The 22545-nt window shown below is 45.6% G+C and overlaps 1 protein-coding gene across 1 annotated transcript; it reads right to left on the reverse strand.

Annotated features, from left to right (window-relative positions):
• Positions 1 to 348: 348 nt before the first annotated feature.
• LOC119967996 (NACHT, LRR and PYD domains-containing protein 3-like) lies at positions 349 to 22170 on the reverse strand. Its single transcript, XM_038801097.1, has 8 exons — positions 22054 to 22170; positions 21149 to 21318; positions 13200 to 13371; positions 13041 to 13106; positions 9143 to 10868; positions 6206 to 6292; positions 5234 to 5401; positions 349 to 1125 (listed from the first exon to the last, which is right to left on the reverse strand). The coding sequence occupies exons 1-8, from the start codon at positions 22154 to 22156 to the stop codon at positions 1038 to 1040; spliced, it is 2580 nt and encodes an 859-aa protein (XP_038657025.1). The 5' UTR covers positions 22157 to 22170; the 3' UTR covers positions 349 to 1037.
• Positions 22171 to 22545: the final 375 nt, after the last annotated feature.

Genomic DNA, 22545 nt, shown 5'->3' on the forward strand with positions numbered 1-22545 from the left:
TTGCTGTTAACTGTGTTCACGTGACATTGCTCATTTATGTACGATTGAAGATGTTTCTTACTTCGTTGCACGGGAACTCTATCATTGTCTCCTGGGTTATGTGAGGGAAATAATCAGAGTTGTGATCCTGTGATGTTGAATTAAATAGCACACTATTTTATCACATTTCAGATTTTCTTACCCATCTAAAATTGGTAAATTGTTCATCCACACGACCTTTCTGAGGTTTCACAAGATAAGGCAGAGTGTGGATTGAAAGCAGCTCCTCAAAACACGAGTGAGGCAGAGTAAGAAAGTGTCGCTATTTCATAAATGTGAGGGGTAAACAGATTATGCTCTGATCAGGAATCGCTCTGTGAGCCAAACATGTTTTATTCAGAAATTACTAGATCCGAAATTTCGGATTTATTTAGTAAACAGATTGATTGTTTTAGCTAGTCAGAGCGAACCAGCACCCAATTGACACAGTAGGCCGTACCTGCCTAACCTGTTTGACTTTTTGAAGAGGTGACTAAATTGCTGGAAAATCGAATGCTGGATGTTAGTTAAATGGACTTCCAGACGCCATTTGTTACAAGTTTCAAACATACCTCATCGGCGAGCATGGCGCTGGGATCTCCAAGTCCCGACACGGGGTAGTTGTCTTGTCTGGCATGTTTGCATTCACATCATAAATATGGTCAGATTCACATCATAAATATGGTCAGATATGCAGCTAATGCTGAGGTAAATTAATGTACAGGAACGGCTGGAGCTCAGGCTTTTTACCTGATCATGTTTTCTTTCGTTTAACAGTGAAATCTGCCAGATGAAAAAACTGTGCCTCATTTACAATCCCCAGCCGGGAGTGTTAGATTAACATAGCTTTTATCTCTTTGAAATCATTATTCCTCCACTTAGAACAGTTCCTGCTTTATTTTAGATTTCAATAAATTCCTTTCCTGGATTCGCTCTATTGAAACATTTTAGTAATTATGAACATACATTTCAGGCAATGTTAACTATTCAAAAAAAGAACATTTTTTTCATCCCACTGTTCACACAAAGACTCGTAGTCCAGCCCTGGATTCTCTCAACGATCTGAGCTGCTTCTGTCCATCTGAACTGAATTGGTTCCTCCATAACCTGAGGCAGAAATGATTAAATAGACAGTTAATTCATGAAAGCAAATTTACACAACCACGTGTCCCGTTCCGAACAAAAGACGCGTTAATATCTTCCTAATGATATTCTAAAGATCTATACGGGAACAGCAGACGGGGATCAAACTGAATCGAACAGATTCGACTGAATGATCTGAGCAGAGCTGTGAAAACTACATGCACGGACAGCTGCACATTCGACATACAGAGGCATGATGGTATTCTCAGCGGAGGAGCAACCCATGTCAGAGAATTAAATCCTTTCTGATGCTGGAATTGAAATTCAATTAAATAATAAATCTGGAATATAAAGATATGCTCAGTAATGTTGTTTTATCAATACATTTGGAGTATCGCAGTCCTTTTTTTTGCCAAATAAGGGTCAATTTAGGGTGGCCAATCCACATACTCCGCCTATTTGTGTTGTGGGTGATACCCACATAAACAGGAATAAAATGTCTCAATTACACAGGGACAGTAATCCGGTTCCTTAGCGGTTTGAGGCAGCAGTGCAAGCCACTGCGCCACTGTGTTGCCCCTTCACCTCGGTAATTATAACTGAAAACATAATCGATAGACGAAGAATATATTTGTTTCACAATGTCCTTTATGGAAGTAAAGTTGCCAACATTATCCAGTCTGACTTATCAGTGACTCCAGAGCCAAGTACATGGTTAGCTCTGAGCTGTCCTCTGAAATAACCCAGCAATCTGCTCAGTTACAGAAACAACAAATAGCAACACAAGGAGATGAACGATCTGCCATCAGCAAAAAACCCTCTGGAATTGATAGCTCCACACCACGTTCAATCGGCTATGTGAACGCCTGCTTACTCGAATCTGGGGAATTGTGCTATATATTGGACAGCTGTCGTGAACGATAGTCAGACAGGCTGATAGGGTTAAACTAATCAAATCACGTATTGCAACGAATCTCAGTCGCTACCATGAACATCCTGGTAATTTCCTGCTTCATCTGGAGGACAGCCAATAGGTATAGCTGCACACTTCAACACGGTGTGCAGATCATTGAATCAGTACCCCATGAAGTCGAATTATCCCAGGATTAACGAGGGTAATGTGTCCTCCATATAATTCTCACTTGCCATCCTTTTTCAGCGAATGAATCAATCAGAACTCCTCCACTTTGAGCATCACCAAATATGGGGTGAGGATGGCAAGGATACAGAGTGCATCTATCCTGGATGGAGGAGCTCAATTACTATTAACAACATCCAATATCCAATCTGATCAATTACCTCTGCAAGAGGAGAGTCTCTATCAGTAGCGAGTTGAAGGGAAAAATTGTGTCCCTTCATTCAGGAGTGTCATCCATCTAGCTGTCTCCCAAGTAATTCCATGTCTTGCGTTAGGCCTCAGGGTGTCTTCGAATTGCTTCCATTGTCACCCTCTTTGTTGGGTGCCATATTTCAGCTGAACGAACCCAGTTTGCTTCGACAGTCGGATCTGGCATGATACCTACGTGGCCAGCTCAGTTTGTTTGGGATGATCATGGCCTCAGTGCTGGTGCTTTTGGCTCCTTCAAGGATGCTGATGGTAGTATGCCTGTCGTCCCAGCTGATGCGATGAATCGGTCTGCAACTTTGCACAGTCGATTTTGAGCTGTCTTCTGAAATGGCCTAGCCAGCTACACAGTTACAGAAACGTGAAAGATGAGTAAAAAGAGGTTAACCATCTTCCATCGGCCAAACGTTGGAATTGTCAACTTCAAACTACGTCCAATCGGTTCTGTAAACGCATGCATAATCCGATCTGTGGAATTGTGAAAAATGTGATCGAAGTCGTGTAGATAGCCAACAGACGGCAGCGTCATGCTCATCAACATACATTATCAGGACTGGTCTCAGACGCCACAATGACAATTCCTGGATATGTTTTGCCCCATTAGTGGAGCAGGCCGATCCCGGATGGATGCATAGTTCAACTGTGATTCCGAAACGTTGCCCCAGCAGCCCACATAGTCGAATTAGTCAGTACTCCTCCACTTTAAACATCTCTTCTAAAAAGGGGCGAGGATGGCAAGAATACAGAATGCATCCTGGATAGGGAACTTCAATTGGCATTAAAAATGGATCCACAGCACCGCCCAAACCAATTCGAATAATTACCACCGAAGGAGCCCAGTGTCCATCGGTCATGAGGTGATGGAAGGTGTTGTTGACAGTGCCAGAAAACTGCATCTTTGCACCAACAACCTGCAAATGGATACGTAGTTTGTTTCTTCCAGTTTCCATTGCATTATCACCTCCATGGAATCTTGGCTACTCATAGTCAAAGGAGCTATATTCAAGTAGTGATGTGAGAATTACTGCCGTTCACATCAAGGAAATTTTTGACCGATTGTGTGGCATCAAGGATCCCTCAGCGCAATTGTGCCCAATAGGAATTGTGCAAGACTTTATACTGATTGTAGTGATACCTCGCACTACAGGGGCGGTTGTGGCTGCTTGAGCCTAACTGTTTAAGTCCTCCGATATAGTTGCGTGAATCTATTGGGATTTGTGTCCTTCGCAACCTTCTTCAGATATAGTAGAGATGCCCCTCTCTCTATCATACGAACATAGGCTGAACTTTTCACTGATTATTACATTATGGTCAGTATCATTTGCAATTGCTCAGAGACGGAAGTGCTCTGTGACATACTCAGCAGCACCAGGGCAATATTCAGGCTTGCGCTGATATGTGACAAAGAAGATTCATGCTATACAGAGGCCGGATATATAAATAAAAATAGAATCTTATCTTCCATTAACGCCCAATGGCCCGAACATCGTGCAGTTCCCCAAAATACGAATCAAGAGTCACAATTGAACAAAAACCTAACTGGACTATCTCGATAAGTTCTGTGACAACAGCAGCTGGTCAGATGCGGGGAAATATGAGACGAGTAACTCACCACCTGACTCCTCAAAGCCTGGCGTCGATCTGCAAAGCACAAGTATGTACTGTGATGGAACAGTACCCACTTGTCTGTGGGGGCAGCTGAGCGTACCCAAAAACTGATCAGCCCTACTAATTGGTAGGCGATCCCATTTTAGGCAATGACTCGCTCACCATTGGCTAACCATGGGAGAAGTGTGCAACACAGACTGCAGCAATTCGCCGAGTCTCATTCAGCATTATTTTCCAAGTATCTTACCTCTGCTAACTGGAAGGACAAGAACAGCAAAAGCAATGTAATACCACCACATAACAACTCTTCTCTCTCCACATAAGATCCTTACGTACAACCATATTGCTGTCAATTCCTTGTCACTGGATCTCACTCCTGGAACTCCCTCTCTCACAACAGGAGTGTAGCTACACCAGAAGTACTTCAGTTTATCTTTTAATATGGTGGCAGACCCGCACGTTCTAAAAATAATTAGCGAGGGGCAACACATAATGGCCTTGCCAGTGACTCCCGAAGGAGCTCACAAATAAGCCCAGAACTCCTATTGTATCCTGCAATGCTGATTTCACACCCAACGAATGTTTAGTTCTCCTTGATATCAGCGGAGATCAACATTCGACGGTGACTAAATACGGGGTTTCATTGACACATTGGATGTCCAGCTAGGGTATTATGTGAGCATATTTCTATGTAAATCAATCGGATGGGAATATCGCAAGCGGAATAAACAGGCAGCAGATGCAAGATGCAATCGGATTCGTGAAGCACCTCAGTATAATATGTAGTTCGTATGATTTATGAAGACAAACTATTGCCCACAGACTATCGATTTACAATATTAAAAAATTGAATATTAACACATATATGGCAGCACGGCAGAACGGTGGTTTGCACTATTGATTCACAGCGCCAGGGTCCCAGGTTCGATTCCCGGCTGGGTTCCTGTCAGTGCGGAGTCTGCCCGTTCTCCCTGTGTCTGCGTGGGTTTCCTCCAGATGCTCCTGTTTCCACCCACGAGTTCCGAAAGAAGTGCTGTTCGGTAATTTAGACAGTCTGAATTCTCCCTCTGTGTACCTGAACAGGCGCCGGAATATGGCAACTACAGGGTTTTGACGGGAACTTCATTGCAATGTCAGCCTACGTGTGACAATAAAGATTATAAAAATGTAAGCACTCACTGGATCAACTCTAAGTTTTTGCAGCTCATTATGAGGTGTCGCAAGCGGGGAACACAATGGTCAGTGAATGTATTCCCGTCCAGGTACAGCATCGTTAATGATTGGTTCACACTGAATGCCGACCTTAGATCTTCAATGCAAGCAGCTGTCAGATTGTTGTCCTGCAAACTGACAAGAAATATTTAAAATCAGAATTTAATACCGATGGAAAAAGCACAAAAGTATTGCAATGAGAACACAATACTGATCAGAAGAACGTGAAAACACGCGGACTAAAGCGCGTCAGCTCTTTATCTCATTCAGCTGGATACGTAATTATCTATCTTGACTCCAATAATCATCCGATCGTCAACCGCATGATACTCTCTCATATCCACAATGTAACAACCGCTATTTTTACATAGTCAATTTGCCCCCATCTCAACAGCGTTTGTCGTTGCAGGTTCCACATTTGCCGTGTGCTGGTCTGAATACATGTTTTCTGAAATAGGCACCGAATAAACGGCTAATCTCTATCATTGCAATTATGTTCCTTTGTTCGAGACTCCACTCACGGGGTGAAGTCATTTGTTTTTTCAAACAGAACTAATCGAATACCTTTCCTTCATATTAAACACCCCAGTTCGCGCAACCTTTCATAATCTTCTCCAACTAATGAAATAGAATCCTTTCCGTGCAAACTATCAAATGTATCTGTTTGTTAACGTTCTGATTTTTGTTTTTGCCGTAGCCCCCTCCAGTGCTAAGATTATTTTCTGTGCTTTGATCAACAGAAGTGTCCACCAGTTTCGGCCCACCAAACTACTGGACAGCTGTAGAGATAATGCCACACACAGTATTGCACCCAAAAAAAAACAGAAAGCGAATGAATGCAACCAAACAGCAGGATATTTGTAAGTCAGGTTAGTTTTTGAACGTTTCACTGATTTCATCCCGACAGTGTGTAAGGTTAGGATAGGGAATGTTACTCACTCCAATTTCTGTGTTTTACAGTCTTCACGTAACAGTGATACAGACAAAAGTTTGACTCCTGTATCTCCAATATGATTGTGATTCAGCCTAACAACCAAGAAAAGAGTCACAAATAAAATCTGCTCGGTCACAAATTTATCTTCCGCGTTTGCGCACAGGCGGGTGGGGGAGATAAAACTAATAAATATTTTGCTATGTTCAATATGGAGCAATTGTACAAATAATAATTTGGCACTGTGCAAGGAACATAGATTTTGAATATAGATTTTGGACTAAAGCGCGTCAAACGTGTATAAGAATTGTTATATTCGAGGATTAATCGGCTGAGGGAATGTGAGAAGCAAAATCATTCGTAATTTTCAAGAGGAAAACTGCGTGGTGTGGCTTCAATGGGAAATCCCAGGGACAAACGGCGGGAAAAGGGAAACACGCCGCCAGCAATCGGCGTTCCGTCGAGAAACAGGTGGCTCGTGAACAGCAGAATCCCACCCATGATTGACATTTCACATTTCGTGCATTCTACCAGAGTGCATAATTGTTAAAAAGGGGTTGATGTTGCATCCTCTCCGTCCATGAGAATTTCGCCTGGGCTCAACATTCGGACTGAACTGTAAAAATGTTTTCATCTCCTGCCTGCTTGTTTTTTGGAATCTTATCCCCCTCACTCCTCACAAGTGGAGTAGTGAGAGAAGGGGTCCGAGAATCGCATTCAAAAACATTCGCATATTGGTACCGAGATCTTCCCCCCCCCCCCCCCCCCACACTCCCTCCCCCCCCCCCATCACGAAATCTTGACCAGGGCGCTGGCGTCATTTGCTGCGAATCTGGACAGGCTTGTGGCAGTCGAGCAGGTCCTTCCGGCTGCGCAGAAGTTAGCATAGCCCCGGGAAGGATGGCTAAAGAGACATTCTCGGGTAGTGCACTGGCAAACCAACTGGCACAGCTTGGAACTTCTAAGTTGGCACTGTTAGGTTAGCACTACCTGCCACCCTGGACGTGCCAGTCTGGTAGTGCCGACCTACAGTGGTAACCGGGCAGTGTCTAACTGGAAGTCTCCATCTGGTAGATTCCACCTGGCAGTGCCAACCTAAGCCAGGGAGCAGTGCCAGGGGCCGACTCTCGTGGGAACCCCGTGGGTGTGTGCATGAATGTGGCTGTCAGGCTGGAGAGTGGATATCGAGGGGGAGAGTGGGAGATAACGGCGATGCATGTAGGGCCGGGTGTGGGAGCAGGGATTGCGTTTATGGCGCTGAATGTCGGATTGATGAGGGTCAAGCCCCTCATACGTCCGTGATGCCGGATGCGGTTGGATTAGCTAACGGCAAAATGGGTCAGGAATTGAGAATTGTTACTTCCTGACATGCTGCAATGTGTGGGTGGTGTGTTGGAGGTGACTTCTCCAACATTAGTTGAGTAAATCAAACTCCAATGTGGGAAGGGGCCTTCTTTTGCTGACCGATTTAAGACATAGGAGCAGAATTAGGCCACTCGGGCATTGCGTGTGCTCTGCCATTCAACCATGGCTCATATTCTACTCATCTCCATTATTCTGCCTTCTCCCCATAACCCCTTTCTCCTTATGAATTAGGGACCTATCTATCTCTGTCTTAAAGACACTCAGTGATTTGGCTCTACAGCCTTCTGCGGCAAAGAGTTCCACAGATTCACACCCTGTGGCTGAACTAAATCCTCCTGATCTCTGTTTTAAAGGATCGTCCCTTTAGTCTGAGATTCTGTCCTCTGGCTCCAGTTTTTCCAACTAGTAACAATAATAATATTAACAGCTTATTGACGCAGGTAGGCATCAAATAACGTACTGTGAAAAGCCCCTAGTCGCCACATTATGGCACCTGTCCGGGGAGGCCGCTACTGGAATTGAACCCATGCTGCTACCTTGTTGTGCATTACAAGCCAGCTATTTAGCCCACTGTGCTAAACGAACCCCTGGACTAAACTAGTGGACACATATTCCCAATGTTCACCCTATCCAAGTCTCGCACTCTCCTGTAAGTTTCAAAAAGACCCCTCGCATCCTTCTGAACTTCAACTAGTACAGAGCCAGAGTCATCAACCTTTCCTCATACGACAAGCTCTTCATTCCAGGTATAATTCTTCTGAACATTTTTTGCGCCCATTCCAAGGCCAGCACGTCCTTCCTTAGGTACGGGGCCCAAAAGTGCTCACAATACTTCAAATGGAGTCTGATCAGAGCCGCATACAGCCTCAGACGAAAACTCCTGCTTTTGTATACAACCCCTCTCGATGTGAATGTCAACATTACATTTGCCTTCCTAACCACCGGCTGAACCTGAACGTTAACCTGAAGAGAATCACGAGCAAGGACAAAGGCCTTTGTTCTTCTGATTTCCTAAGAATTTTCCCATTTAGAAAATAGTTTATGGCTCTATTCCTCCTCCCAAAGAGCATAACATCACACTTTTCCACATTTTATTGCACGTGCCACTTCATTCCCCACTCCCCTGCCACTTCATTCCCCACTCCCCTAGCCTGTCTAAGTCCTTCTGCAGCCCCCTGCCTACTTAGTAATAGTAAGAAGTCTTACAACACCAGGTTAAAGTCCAACAGGTTTGTTTCAAACACGAGCTTTCGGAGCACGGCTCCTTCTTCAGGTGAAGAAGGAGCCGTGCTCCGAAAGCTCGTGTTTGAAACAAACCTGTTGGACTTTAACCTGGTGTTGTAAGACTTCTTACTGTGCTCACCCCAGTCCAACGCCGGCATCTCCACATCATGGATACTTAGTAATACCCATCCCTCTGCAGATCCTTGTATTATGTGCAAACCTGGGAACAATGCCTTCACTTGCTTCGTCCAGATAGTTTGTGTCCGAAGCAGCGACCCCTGAGGCACACCTATAGTCAGAGTTTGCCATCCTGAAAAAGACCATTGATGCCCACTTACACATACATTGATAAATACCTCAGAACTTTGCATTTGTGGACCGCGGGCGCCAAACGCTTGACCCCTTCCGTCTGAATGTAGCACTTCTCCAAATTTAGTTCCTCCATAGTTTCACAGAGTTGGAGCACGTGTGACAGCACAGCACAGTCTAGTGGGTTCAACCTCAGTGCGTTCTGGGGATTGGAGTCCCCAAAGGTCAGCCGCTCCACCGACCCGACGGTCTTCCGGACCAAAGCTCTGTTCTGAGACTCAGCCAGGTAATGAAAAATGTTGAGCAGCTGCCGCTTTCCGGCGTTCCTGTCCATGTTTTTAATCTCTGCCTGAACGTTGAGCTGTAACCAGTCTATTACCTGACATGTGGTGTGGTGAGATAGCGGGCCCAGGATCTCTTCAAGCTGCCGGGATGAAGTGGACGCTGAAAGACCCACCACAAAACGAATGAAGATCTCAAAGCGACCATCGTCCTTCTTAAAAGCGCAGGGAAGCAGCTCGAACATATTTTTGTGCTTCGGGCTCAAGTAATGAGCGAGAGCGGCCAAGAACTCTTGGATGGTCAGGTGGAGAAATGTGTACACAACGTTTTTTGCTGCATCATCTTTTTCTAGGATTTCCATCATAAATCCAGAAGTGAACCTGGAAGGTTCCAGCTGATGCTGACCGAAGTGGTCCTCGTTGAAAACAATGACTCTCTTTGAAACGCCCTGATATGCCAACTCCCCGAGACGGAGTAAGACCATCCGCTGGTCCGCAACATCTCGCCGATGGTTTTTCAACAGGTTGTAAACGTAGTTGGAAAATAGTTGAGTGACTGTTTTGGGGAGAGATTGCTTGCCCCCTGGTTGAGTGAAGAGTGGGCCTAAGGTGGAGCACATGATCCAGCAGTAGGCGGGATTGTAGCACATGGTGTACAGGATCTCATTCTCCTCCACGTATTTAAATACTTTGTTGGCGAGTTCCTCATTCCCAAAAAAAACTCTGAAATAATTTTTCCTTTCATCAGCCAGAAAGCCCAGGATCTCAGCCCAGAGGTTGATATTGGCCTTTTCCAATGATCCCAATGCGGTTGGCCGACTTGTGACCAGCACAGAACAACCCTTTAGCAGCTGTTGCTGGACCAGACAGCGGACAATCTCGGACACTTCGCATCGACAGTCGGGACGGGAGCAGATATTCCCAGAGGCTGCACGACCTGTGAAGTCAATCGTGTGTTGGAACTCATCCAACCCATCAAACACCAAGAGCAAATGTTCCGGCCTCATCCATATATCTGTAATTGTATTTTCCAAATAAGGATAGATATCCAGTACTAATTCGTCCAAGGAACGTCTCCCCTTTATTGCATTCAGGTTTCGAAACGTGAAATGAAAGACGAAATGAAACTGAGGGTAGATTTTCCCTGCGGCCCATTCGTGCACTATTCTCTGCACCATGGTTGTCTTGCCAATGCCGGCGACCCCGCTAACTACCGAGGTCCCACACAGGCTGTTGTGGCCGAAACTACTCCTGAATAATTGTTCGATACGGATTTTCTCAAGATCGCTGGCGATGTACTTCTGCTGCCACTCCTCGTGATCTTTGCCTCTGGACAAGAGTTCATGTTCCACCAATCTCCGTTCACGAAGAGAGGAAATGATGATAAGTTCAGTGTATCGATCAGCCGTTGGTGTGTCCTTTCCTCTGATGGTACATTTTCTCACATTCTCGGTTTTGGCGAGGAGATGGGCCTTGTGTTCCTTTTGGATGCCTTTAATTGGAACATTCAGAATGATATTAGAGTTGTTCCTATATTGTTATTGCATTACATAGAAATTGCAGGGGAAACATTTGGAGAGTATCAGCTTGGGTGGTACACAAAAACGTTTGATGTGGACAATCATTTTACATTATAGGGAGTAGACGTTCATCGTTCCTGATATGCAACACCACGAATTGCAACAGAATGCAACGGGTATAACTGGCCTCAGGAGCAAAACCATATATCCTACACTAACATTAAGAATTATTCCACCACATAATTATTTACTCATCCATCCTGGGCATATGAAATTCCTGGCAATTAGGGAATCGAATGTTGATGATTCGTTGCCAGGTATTCAGCCCGATCGATATTTTTGTCTACTCTCTCCAGCGGAAAGGGAATCCGAATAGATATAAAATTGGCATCTACTTGATATCAACCAACTTACACCATCACGCAAAACTAAAATGATATTGAATCGAAAATGTAATTAGCTGACAACCAAATTGCTAAATGATTCGATATGTACACTTGCGTTGACTCCCGAGATGATCACATGACAACTCGTCAAAGGAGTCAAATGGAACTGTTGATTTGTTTTATGTCTAAACTGGCAATTTCTATGTTCACATAGGTTCATACTCTGGACCTTTATCAATGTATCAGGCCACCTTCGTCCAGTAATTTCAATGTGGTTATAGATATATATTGTCAATCAACGATGTACTAACAACGAATAACTAAATAACATCGTGGAAATTTTCTATTGCTCGTTATTCTGTTCTTCATGTGAGGGGAAACTAATTTTGTATCGCCTAGATTTCTGTACGAGCAATTTAGTGTATGGATTAGAATCTAGTGAGCATGGGGTTCAATTCCACTTTGTCAGTTTGAGGATTTGAATTCGGAACACTGAGCATGTAATAGAGAATTGACACCAATGCCCAACTGGGTGTTTAATGTTGTTTCAGGGAGGGATCCTTATTGAGTCTGAGCAAGTCTGGCAGCATCTGTAGGGAGATAAAAGAGCTAACGTTTCGAGTCCGATGACTCTTTGTCAAAGAGTTATTTTCTCTTTCGTTTCAGATTCCAGCATGCACAGTAATTTGCTTTTATGCTTATTGAGTCTTGCGTTTGTATCTCAAGTCAATATCCTGTTTGGGCCGGAGACTAACCTCTCTTTTTAACCACTCCTGTATTAATACGAAATCCATTCCCTATTCGGTCTGAGAATGTAAATGTCTGAAGCTACTATCATCCCGGGAACATATGTCAATCCAATCCTTAGCCATTTTGTATCTTCTACAATCAATGAGGAGTTCTTTGAATTTCCAGTTGTTGTATAATGTGGGTTGAAATTTGTTTCCTGGCTAACAGCCTACGTCTACATAGGTCGCCATTCCTTATCCACTTCAGGCCATATGTAACTGAAACCTAATCCTTTGTGGGCGTTTTTGTCCATCAGTCTTTGACAAATGTGACGTGCTCGTGCATAGACCGGGCCCACGTGTCTGTCAGTTCTTTCCCATTCTGGCACTAAATGTAAATCTGTTACATACAAAACCCTTGGGCTATATGTGACTCGAGTTCTTGAACAGTATGGGAGTTAATGGAACTGTTGTCCTTACCCACTCTGCTCCTATGCGTAATTGCGGTCATGTCCAATCTCTGTCTGTATGTCAACCATGTCCTTCCACAATTAGCTAAAACAACGTCTCAATATGAACACAGATACATGGAATCGCAACAATATTTCTCCAGCCTTCAAAACTTGCCAGACTAATATTTGAGGCCATCTGACTCACACAATGAAGCACTGAATCGGGAATCAGAAACTGGAGGTCTTGAGTTTCAATCAGGTGGACGTCTACTTGGGGCAGAGGTGCAAATTTATATTAATCTGATCTGGTCCTTACTATACTTCAATGAGCCCAAGATCTGACATGTGCAATGCAACTTGTGGCAGGTAGAATATTTTCTAGCTTTTCACCCCGACCTATTTTTTTTACACCCACTCAATGCATGAACGTTGATGACACCTTATTGCAACAGTTGACATTTACTGTTTGAATTGAATTATTTACTTAATTTAGTGTGCCAGAAACACTGATGGGATGTTATCGCCGAACATGTGCTGCATCATTTTAGGGACCGGTGAGAACATGGCCATTGACTTACATTTGAGGTTGGCTGATAGAGTTTGTTCCAGCTGACTAGTCCGTGCATTCGAAAGCACAAGAGAACCTGATGAAGATATTTAATTTCATTAGTACTAAGTTTGACTGACGTATTGATATGTATGTTCACGTTTTCTTGCCACATTGATTGGTACAATACCTTTCTTCTTTATTTCTTTTAAAATTCTTTTCAGTTTTGGCTTTGTTCCTTGCATTTTCACCAATGTTTCCAAGAATTCCCGGTTAGTCTGACCGTTCTTTTGAGCTACGATGTCGAGTAGATATCGGGCTGCTTCCTTTCTGCGTTGTTGTTTTGATAGTTTACTGATGAACTGGAATTAGAGAAAATGGAAAAGGAAAAAAGGGAGGGGGAGAAAAGGAAGGAAGAGGGGAATGATGCGATAAGGGAGGATTGCGAAAATATATTATAAAAGCAAAATCAAGAGCATAAGAAATACAACAACGAGGGGGAAAATCACGATTCTACCTCAATCCCACTGTGTTCGTTCAAATAAAAATTTACATCCTTATTCTTCTCATCAAATTGGATGATTTTACCACAGTAAATTCCACAGTCGATTTTTTGCATACTATTTAAACGTTCCATACCCATGCATACTCTTAGTGTCCTCCTCACTATTTATTTTCGCATATATCATTCATCATCAGCAAACCTCGCTACAATCTTCTCGTCCTTCAACCAAGGCATTAGAATCTAACTTAAATGGTTCACCCTCGACGCTAATATCTCGGTAATTCCACGATTTATAGTTTCCTCACAAAGAAACACATTTATTCTGTTTTCTGTTGTTTCGCTAATTCGTATCCATGCTAATGTATTTCTCCCACTACGTTAATTTCGTGTTTGCAGTAGCAACAATCAATGTGTCAACGTATCAAGTGTTTTCGGTAAATTGTAACTGATTACATGTAACAGTATATTTTTATCCACACTGCTCACTGCGGTCCACAGCAAAGTCCAATAAGTTAGCAAACATTTTTTCCTTTCTTAAAGCCATGATTAATATACATGCTTACGGACGTTATCATAATGATCAACTATTACTCCGTGGAGAACAAATTGGACAGGTTTTCTGTGAAACAAGTTCATACAATTATAGAATGAAATAAAATTAAATTAAAATCGCTTATTGTCACAAGTAGGCTTCAATTAATTTACTGTGAAGAGCCCCTAGTCGCCACATTCCGGCGCCTGTTCGAGGAGGCCGGTACGGGATTGGAACCGTGCTGCTGGCCTGCCTTGGTCTGCTTTCAACGCTAGCGATTTAGCCCAGTGTACTAAACCCTACAGTGAACAAGAAGGCCATGCAATGCATCGTCTGCACCAACCCTCTGATGGAGCATTCTACCTAGACCCACATCCCACCCTATCCCGTAATGCAGTATCCCAACCTAAACTTTTGGACATGGAGGGCCAATTTACAATAACCAATTTACGTAACCTGCGCATATTTGGACTGTGGGAGGAAACTGGAGCAACCGGCGGAAACTCCTGCAGACATGTGGACACAGACAAACTCACATGGGGAGGCACCTCAGGCAAGAATTGAACCTGGGTCCCCGGCACTGAGGCAACAGTGCTGACCACTGTGCCACCGTGCCGCTAGATAAGGCTAATAGGCTCCTCGTTTCATGTTCTGTTTCCCGATTTGTTCTTCTATTGATACCTTGCATTTCCATTTCTCATGTCCTGTGTGATCCTTCCAGAATCGGAAGATTCGAAATGACGCATTCAGTATCTTGGCAGTCACTTACTTTCTAACTACAGTATATATAGCATCCGGGGGACCTGCCTGCTTTGAATCCTATAAATGTGTTTCATTTTTCCCCATTGATAATGATTATTTTCAGTTCATCCCTCACTTTTCAATCGATTTTTAGACTATTTTTCAGATATATTTACTTCCTTCTATAGTGCGGACAGATACAAAACGTGTTTGAACTTTCGAACATTCCATTATTAGTTTGCCAGTCCCACCCTGCAAGTAGTCGCTATTCAGTTATCACCTTCATTTGCATCTACTTTGTAAATCTCTTACTGCTGTCTGTTTCATTTATAATTTTGCGTTATTATTATCAATCAATATTTAATTTGTTTCTGTTTTCGTTTCGTTCAGTTCAGCTTCACTGGTTGCCCAACCTTTCTCATGTTTCTGATCGGGCGCTGACTTCCGATGACGGGGTGTGCTGAGTCGTCACATAACATGTCGCTCTCCTCCGAAAGACGGAATAACAGGCACTTATAGCCGAATTTAGCCAACAAAATCAGACTAAAACACCCCCTCATTTAACGACAAGAAATACAGCAAGGCTGCCTGGAATCAGCAGTTGAAGAGTCCGCAAAAATACCAAAACCAACGGCAAGGGTCAGGAGAGGTGAGCAAGCGGATCGACAAACACTCAAGGCAAGGGGTGCCCGGCTACCACCGACGGACGGAGAACAGCGACCTAATAGACTATCTCCCTCCCCTCCCCGTCAGGTCATGGATGGAAGACGTTCCTCACAAGGGAATTGCAGTAGATGAGAGACGATATTAAGGCCGAAATAAAGGCGGCAGTAAAGGTGGCAGCGACTGACGTGCAGGCCACCATGCAGGTGGCCCTTGACAGCATCGGAAAGATACTTGAGGCCGAGGGAATCACGATGAAGGAGCCGGAAATAACTTCGACGGACCAGAGTGACTGGATCGTCTCCCTGGATTTGAAATTAAGCGGTTGGTGGCGACCTAACGGAGCGTGAAAGGGGAGGTGAAAGACCTAGAAAATCGATCGAGGCTACAGAACATAAGAATATTGGACCTGCCAGATGGAATCGAGGACAGCGAAACAACCGGCTAGGTGGCCAAAATGGTAGCTAACCTTGTGGAGGGAGACAGCTTCTCCAAGCCACCGGAGATCGACAGGGCTCACAGGGTGCTCCCGCCAAGGCCCTAGGCGGGGGAACAGCCTAGTCATTGCCAAGCTGCACATATACCAGGACAAGGAATGGACCCTTTACTGAGCCAGACAAACGAAGGCTAACACCAAGAAGAGACAAAAAAATCATTGTCTACTAGGACAATGGGGCGGATTGGCAAAGCGGAGGGTAGAATTGAATCAGGCAAAATCGGTCCTGTACAAAAACATGATTAAATTCGGGATGCTGTACACAGCCAGGCTCTCAGTCAAATAGCAGGTCAAATGGCCTTAATTCACTGCCCGTGCACAGGCGGACGGGTTCGTTCAGAAGCACAGTCTGGACAGACAGCAAGAGCAGCAGCGATAAAGAGGGCATGGAGGTGACAAAGAAGAACCAATGGACATTTAGTGCGGAACTGATTCGCCTTGTTATGAACCCGTTCGTAGGAAGAAGGGAGCGTGTGCATCAGAACGCATGAGACGGCGTGGAGGAGACAGAGGGGAATCCATCAGAGGGGGTCAGGCCGATCACAGGAAGGGGGTTCACAAGATTTGTGGGAAAGATAGCTCCAGGATGCATGCGAGGTGGCGTAGCATCTCTCACCAGGGAGAAAGCATCTAGCTGGAGGGGGGAGAGTGGTGGGACAAGGGGCGAAGCAGAGGAGTAAAGAGAATGGGAAGGGGGGTGGTATGAGAGACGGACACGAGGAGTGGCGCAGAAGTAGGGAGGGGGGAAACAAATACACAGGGGGAACAAGACGACAGAGACAGTGGTGGGAGCAGAAGGCCTCTTGACTTGCTGCAGCAGTTCACTCTCGTGAACATCGAACAAGGTGGCGTCACATGTATCCACTTTGGAGGGCCCCTGAACAAAGGGAAGCGACGGAGTACAGGGACTCCCTCATTTGGCGTACACACAGGTGACGGCCATGTTGGGTGGCACCTGGAGGAAGGGAAACCCCAGAGTGCAGGTCACAGAGTGCAAGTTAAGAACTGTTGACACTCCAGGAGGGGGGAGGGGCGACAAATACTCCTCATCAGGACAGCCACTTGGAACAGCAGGGGAGAAAACGGCCCAGGCGATAGACCCAGAGTCGTCATCCACATCAAAAGTATGAAAGCCGGCGTAGTTTCCTCTGAGAGACGGACCTGAGAGAGCAGGACCGACTTTGGCAAAGAAAGAGATGAGTGGGACGGACATGCCATTCATATTACGGGACGAGAGACGGGGGCGAGGAGATTGTCATATTGGTAAGTAAGAGGATGATGCTCACTGCGACAAAGACGGTTCCGGACCAAGGGGGATGGTACGTCATGGTCAGCGATGTCCTGGACGGGGCACCAGTGGTTCTCGTCAACATATGATCACCAACGTGGGCGGCACAGAATTTGTTAAGAAGACGATTGCGGATATTCTCGCCATCGATACTCACCGACTGATCGTAGGGGCTGGCGTTGCTGGGGATGCATCATTCATTGGGTACAGGCCCACTGACAGACATGTCAAAACCCAGAACTGGGGAAACGTCAGGCAAGGCAAGATAACTGGGAACATTTATGGAGCAGATGGACGCATGGAAGTTCAGTTACCCAGGTGACATGGTGTTTTATTTCTTCTCGTAAGCACACAAGGTCGATACCAGTGTTGACTTTTTTGTAGTGGGGTAATGGGTGCTTACAAGAGATAGTACGAGCGGAGTTTTGCAAGATTGTAATCTCCGATCACGCCCAATGCTCCATGGAGGTGAGTCTAGAGACTTGCGGTGCCCAACGCCGAACAAGGAGACTGGACGCGATCCTCTTGGCGAACAAGTTCTTCTGTCAGGAAACATCACAGGTCATAGACGAGTATGTTACTGACAACCAGAACGGGGAGATCTCACGCTCCACGTCCTTAAATGCGCTGAAGGCTGTGATTTAATGAAAAATTACCTCCGATAAGGCAAATCGGGACTTTCTCTGAACACAGAGACAATATTAGCCGCCTACTGGCAGCCACGAGGGAAGTAGCGCAGGGGCAGCCCGGTCATACAGTGGTTTGCACAATTACTTGACAGCTCCAGGGTTCCAGGTTCGATGCCGGGCTTGGGTCACTGTCTGTGCGGAGTCCACAGGTTCTCCCCGTTTCTGCGTGGGTTTCCTCCAGGTGCTCCGGTTTCCTCCCACGGTTCAAAGATGTGAGGGTTAGGTGGATTGGCCATGCTAAATTGCCCTTAGTGTCCTAAAGGATGTGTGGCTCCTGGGGCACTGGGATAGGATGGAGGCATGGGCTTGAGTAGGGTGCTCTTTCCAAGGCCGGTGCGGACTCGGTGGGCCGAATGGCCTCCGTCTCCACTGTACGTTCTATGATTATATTCTAAGATTGGTTGCTGAATCAACAAAAAGGCCAATGATGCATTCAAAGCCTTCTGCTGAGGGTGCGCACCTCCGAGACTTCGATCGGTACTTGGGGATGAAACAGTTGGTCGATGGACTGGGCATGCCACCTCATGATGACCCTCCTGTACAACGCCCCAAGGCGAGCGTACGAATCAACACACCCAGTTCTGATTACATCCAGCTGCACAAAGGCATAGGACGGGATACCCGCTGCCCATGCTCGTATTTCCCATGGCAATTAAGCCATTGGCGATCAACTTCAAATCGCCGAAAAGCTGGATTGTAATCCAAAGAGGAGACAGAGAGCAGATTCTCTATCTATGCAGATGACCAGGGCTCCTACATCTCGAATCCGCAAAGTGGCATTGAAGGGATCATGAAGCTATTCAGCGAGTTTGGAGCCTTCTCGGGCAACAACCACAACCTGAACAAGAATTAAGCCTCCCGATGAACCCGAGAGGGGGAGCAGAAGAGCTTGGGGGTCTACCATTCAAACTTTCCCAATGGAAATTGCACTACCTGGGTGTTCAGATGGCCCATGATTGGACACAATCCACGAGTGCAACCTGGAGAGTCTGGCGGAGGAGTAAGGAAGGACCTACAGAGATAGGATACACTCCTGCTCGCCTTCGCGGATACAGACGTTCAAGGTGAACGTACTGCACTAGTTCCTCTTTCAGTTCAGGTCCATACCGATCGGCATCCCCAAGGCCTTCTTCAATGCCGTTGTCTCAATGTTTCTGACACTTTTATGGGGGGGGGGCGTAAGAACCCAAGGATCCCCAAAGAACCCCATCAGAGAGGAAGAAACATAGGGAGCCTGGCCATTCCAAACCTACAGTACTGCCACTGGGCAGTCACGGCGGAAAGAGTGATTTGATGGGTGAAAGAACCACACATGGAACGGGTGAGGATGGAGGAGATCTCCTGTACAGGATGTCCCTCTGGGCCCCCGCCACAGCAGTGCTCCCATCTCCACCAACAAAACACTCATGAAGCCCAGTGGTAGTAGCCACCCTCTGAATCTGGAATCAAATGAGGCAGCACTTCGGCCTTACCGAGATGTTCACCATGCCCCCCCCCCCCTCCCATCGGTGCCAACCACAGGGTGAAAATGAAACTGAACTGAAAATCGCTTATTGCCACGAGTAGGCTTCAATTAAGTTACTGTTAAAAGCCCCTAGTCGCCACATTCCGGCGTCTGTTCGGGGAGCATGGTACGGGAATTGAACCGTGCTGCTGGCCTGCCTTGGTCTGCTTTCAAAGCCAGCGATTTAGCCCAGTGTGCTAAACCAATCCCAGTTTCATGCCAGCCACGCTAGATGGCACCGTCAAGAGGTGGGAACAAGTGGGTGTAACATTGACTGTAGGGCACTTTTATGCAGTAGGCAGGCTAATGACCTTAGAGGAACTGACAGAGAAATTGCAGCTATCTAACCACAATGAACTACAGCAGCAACAAATTAAGAACATTCTCCGCAAGGGGGACAACAGCACACCCACGGTTCCCGAGATACAGACTGTTGGATGAGCTACTGGACATAGGTAATAAAGGAGGGACCTGTACAGACGACTACTGGAAAGGGCACGCTCGCCACTGGACGAAGCATGGAAAAAATGGGAGGAAGAACTAGAGATGGAAATATTCTGGGTTCTGGAGCGATGCACTGAACAGGGCTAACACCACATCGACTTGCGCAAGGCTAAGCCTCATGCAACTGAACATGGTGCACAGAGAACATCTGACAGGAACCCGAATGAGCAACTTGTTCCTGAAGATGTGAGGGCAAATGTGAAAGTTGCCAGATTGGCCCAGCCAACCAAAACTAAATGTTCTGGGCATGCTCCAGACCCGTCGGATTTTGGACAGTATATTCTGAGGCAATGTCCAAGGTTGTGTGCGTGAGCGGGAAGCCGTATCCGAGAGCGGCAGTCTTCAGGGTCTCGGACAAACCAGAGTCGTCATGTGAAGGGGCCAGCACCCATGCCTATCCTTCCCTTATCGCCGTCGATGAATCCTGCTCGTCTGGCATCAGCAATACAACCCATAACTGCAGACTGGCTGGCAGACCTGTCGGAATTTCGCCACCTTAAGAAGATCCAATTCGCTATCCCAGGGTCAAAGACGGTCTTCCACCAACTTGTTCCAGGACCTGTGCGAAACGAACAACCAATAGGGCGTGAGGAAGGCGGGGGAGGGCACTCGGGAGCCAACGAGAGCGCAGGGAACAGACAAGGAGGGGAGGAGGGACGCCAGCGAAAGAGAGGGCGGAGAGGCTGCATAATGGTCGAAACAGCTATTAGGGGCATGGAGCAAGGCCACAAAGAAACACCGAAAACAGGATTGGTGAGGTGGGGGACCAATCGACAAAGCCGTGGGGTGGGAAAGGGGCAAGAACTTCATATATGTAAATGGATGCGAATTGCCTACTGTATATGAGACCCAAGAAAATGTCTTAGAGAAAATGTCTTGCTGGTGGGGGAGCGGGGATTGGAAGGGGGCATGGGGGAAGTCAAGGTGAGCCGGAGGAGGGTGGGTTGACATTAATGTAAATATCTTGTATATTGCACCCGATGCACATATCCTTGTCTTCTGTACTGTTCAGTGTATAAAATAAAAACTGCAATCAAATATTTTCAAAATAAATGTTTCAGATCAGCCAATAATCTGACTAATGTCCTTCATAGCGGTACCCTGAAGTGCCATTTATATACACGTTTCTACATTTCTCGTCATGTGTACCCCCATTACTGCTATTTTTGTATTAACATAAAATGGTACAATAACAGAGCTTCTGGATTGCAACATACCCCATATTCATCGTTGCTCAATGAACCTGTTGCAATTAGTGCCAAGGCAATGCTCTCCACCAGTTCTAAAATAGCCTCCTCCAATCTCTGACGGTAGAATTGGGTCATGACCCCTAACTCCGTGTCACTGTAACTGTTCAGTAGTTTTCGGATTTCATCGCTATCGTCAGCTATAAATAGAAAACAGTGAAAGTGAACAAAATATAATTTACAAAATGTTGCACACATATGTATGAAAATATCATTGCACATAACTTCTCCCTTCTATGATTGGCAATGGATTTAACATTTCAAACCACTATTTCTTCTGTGTTGAAAGCATTCCTATTTGCTGCTACTTGGATGTAACTTGAGTACATGGTGGAAGAGATTCGACAAGTTAAGTGGCTCATCTGTCTTCCCGTGTAATATGTTCCAGTTTCAAAGAACAAAGAAAATTACAGCACAGGAACAGGCCCTTCGGCCGTCCCAGCCTGATTGGTTTAATTAAAACGAAATGCTATGGATACTTGGAATCTGAAATAAAAGATGAATAAGATACTGGATCAACTCAGCACCTCTGTCGGTACCTGCAGAGTGAGAACCAGAGTTAAACGTTTAGTTTCCCTGTGATTTTGGGTGAAGGTCGGTTTCTCACCCCACTGATGTTGCCAGACATGCTGAGTTCATTCGGCATTTTTATTCATGATTCATCTAATCCTGCCTCTGTGAAACATTCTCCACAAAATGAATGCCTGACTCCTAGACCAGTACAATAATTTCGAAAGACTGAATGATCGCCTTCTGTTTGTACCTGGCAGATTCGAGAGACTAAATGATATCAAGTATCGTTAAAAATTGGTCTGACAAAGAAAATTAGAATTTCTGTACAACAGGTTCGAAAGGTTTTCCTGCTCATTCCTTACCTGTGCCTGTGATATAGTTGATCACCTTTCGAACGGCGCCTTTTCCACCTTTCCCTCCTTTTGAATTAGATTGTTCTGGTCCTACGTTCATTCTCTCGGCCATGTCGCATCTGCTCTTAATCTGTCCCCCCGTCCCCAAAAAAAAATCCAGTTGTTAGAAATGCTAAATACCCAAACACCCTTGCTGCTTTATGAAGTCAGTACAATCAATCCAATGAAATGACAGAGTCGCTGAAATTAGCTGTCTGTGTGGAGTGTGCACGATTTCCCCGTCTCTGCCTGCGCATCCTTCGCGTGGCCCGGTTTCCTCCCACAGTCCAAAGATGTAAGGTGGTTTGACCATGCTAAATTGCCCCTCCAGGGCTGCGTAGGTTTAGCTAATAGGTTATTGGGAGAGGATGTGGAAGTGGGCCTATGGAGTGCTCTTTCAGAGAGTCGGTGCAGACTCGATGGTACGAATGGCTTCCTGCTGCACTGTAGGTTGTTAGGATC

The sequence above is a fragment of the Scyliorhinus canicula genome, chromosome 6 (genome assembly GCF_902713615.1).
Source record: "Scyliorhinus canicula chromosome 6, sScyCan1.1, whole genome shotgun sequence".
NCBI classification, from domain to species: Eukaryota; Metazoa; Chordata; class Chondrichthyes; order Carcharhiniformes; family Scyliorhinidae; genus Scyliorhinus; species Scyliorhinus canicula.

What these genes read in the sequence shown, in the direction of transcription:
- LOC119967996 (XM_038801097.1), bottom strand. Translation starts at nt 22,156, where the DNA reads ATGGCCGAGAGAATGAACGTAGGACCAGAACAATCTAATTCAAAAGGA. An exon ending in TGTAAAACACAGAAATTGGA is followed by an intron (nt 5,402 to 6,205) that starts GTGAGTAACATT and finishes ATTTCTTGTCAG; the next exon opens with TTTGCAGGACAACAATCTGA. An exon ending in AAAAACTTAGAGTTGATCCA is followed by an intron (nt 1,126 to 5,233) that starts GTGAGTGCTTAC and finishes TTTCTGCCTCAG; the next exon opens with GTTATGGAGGAACCAATTCA.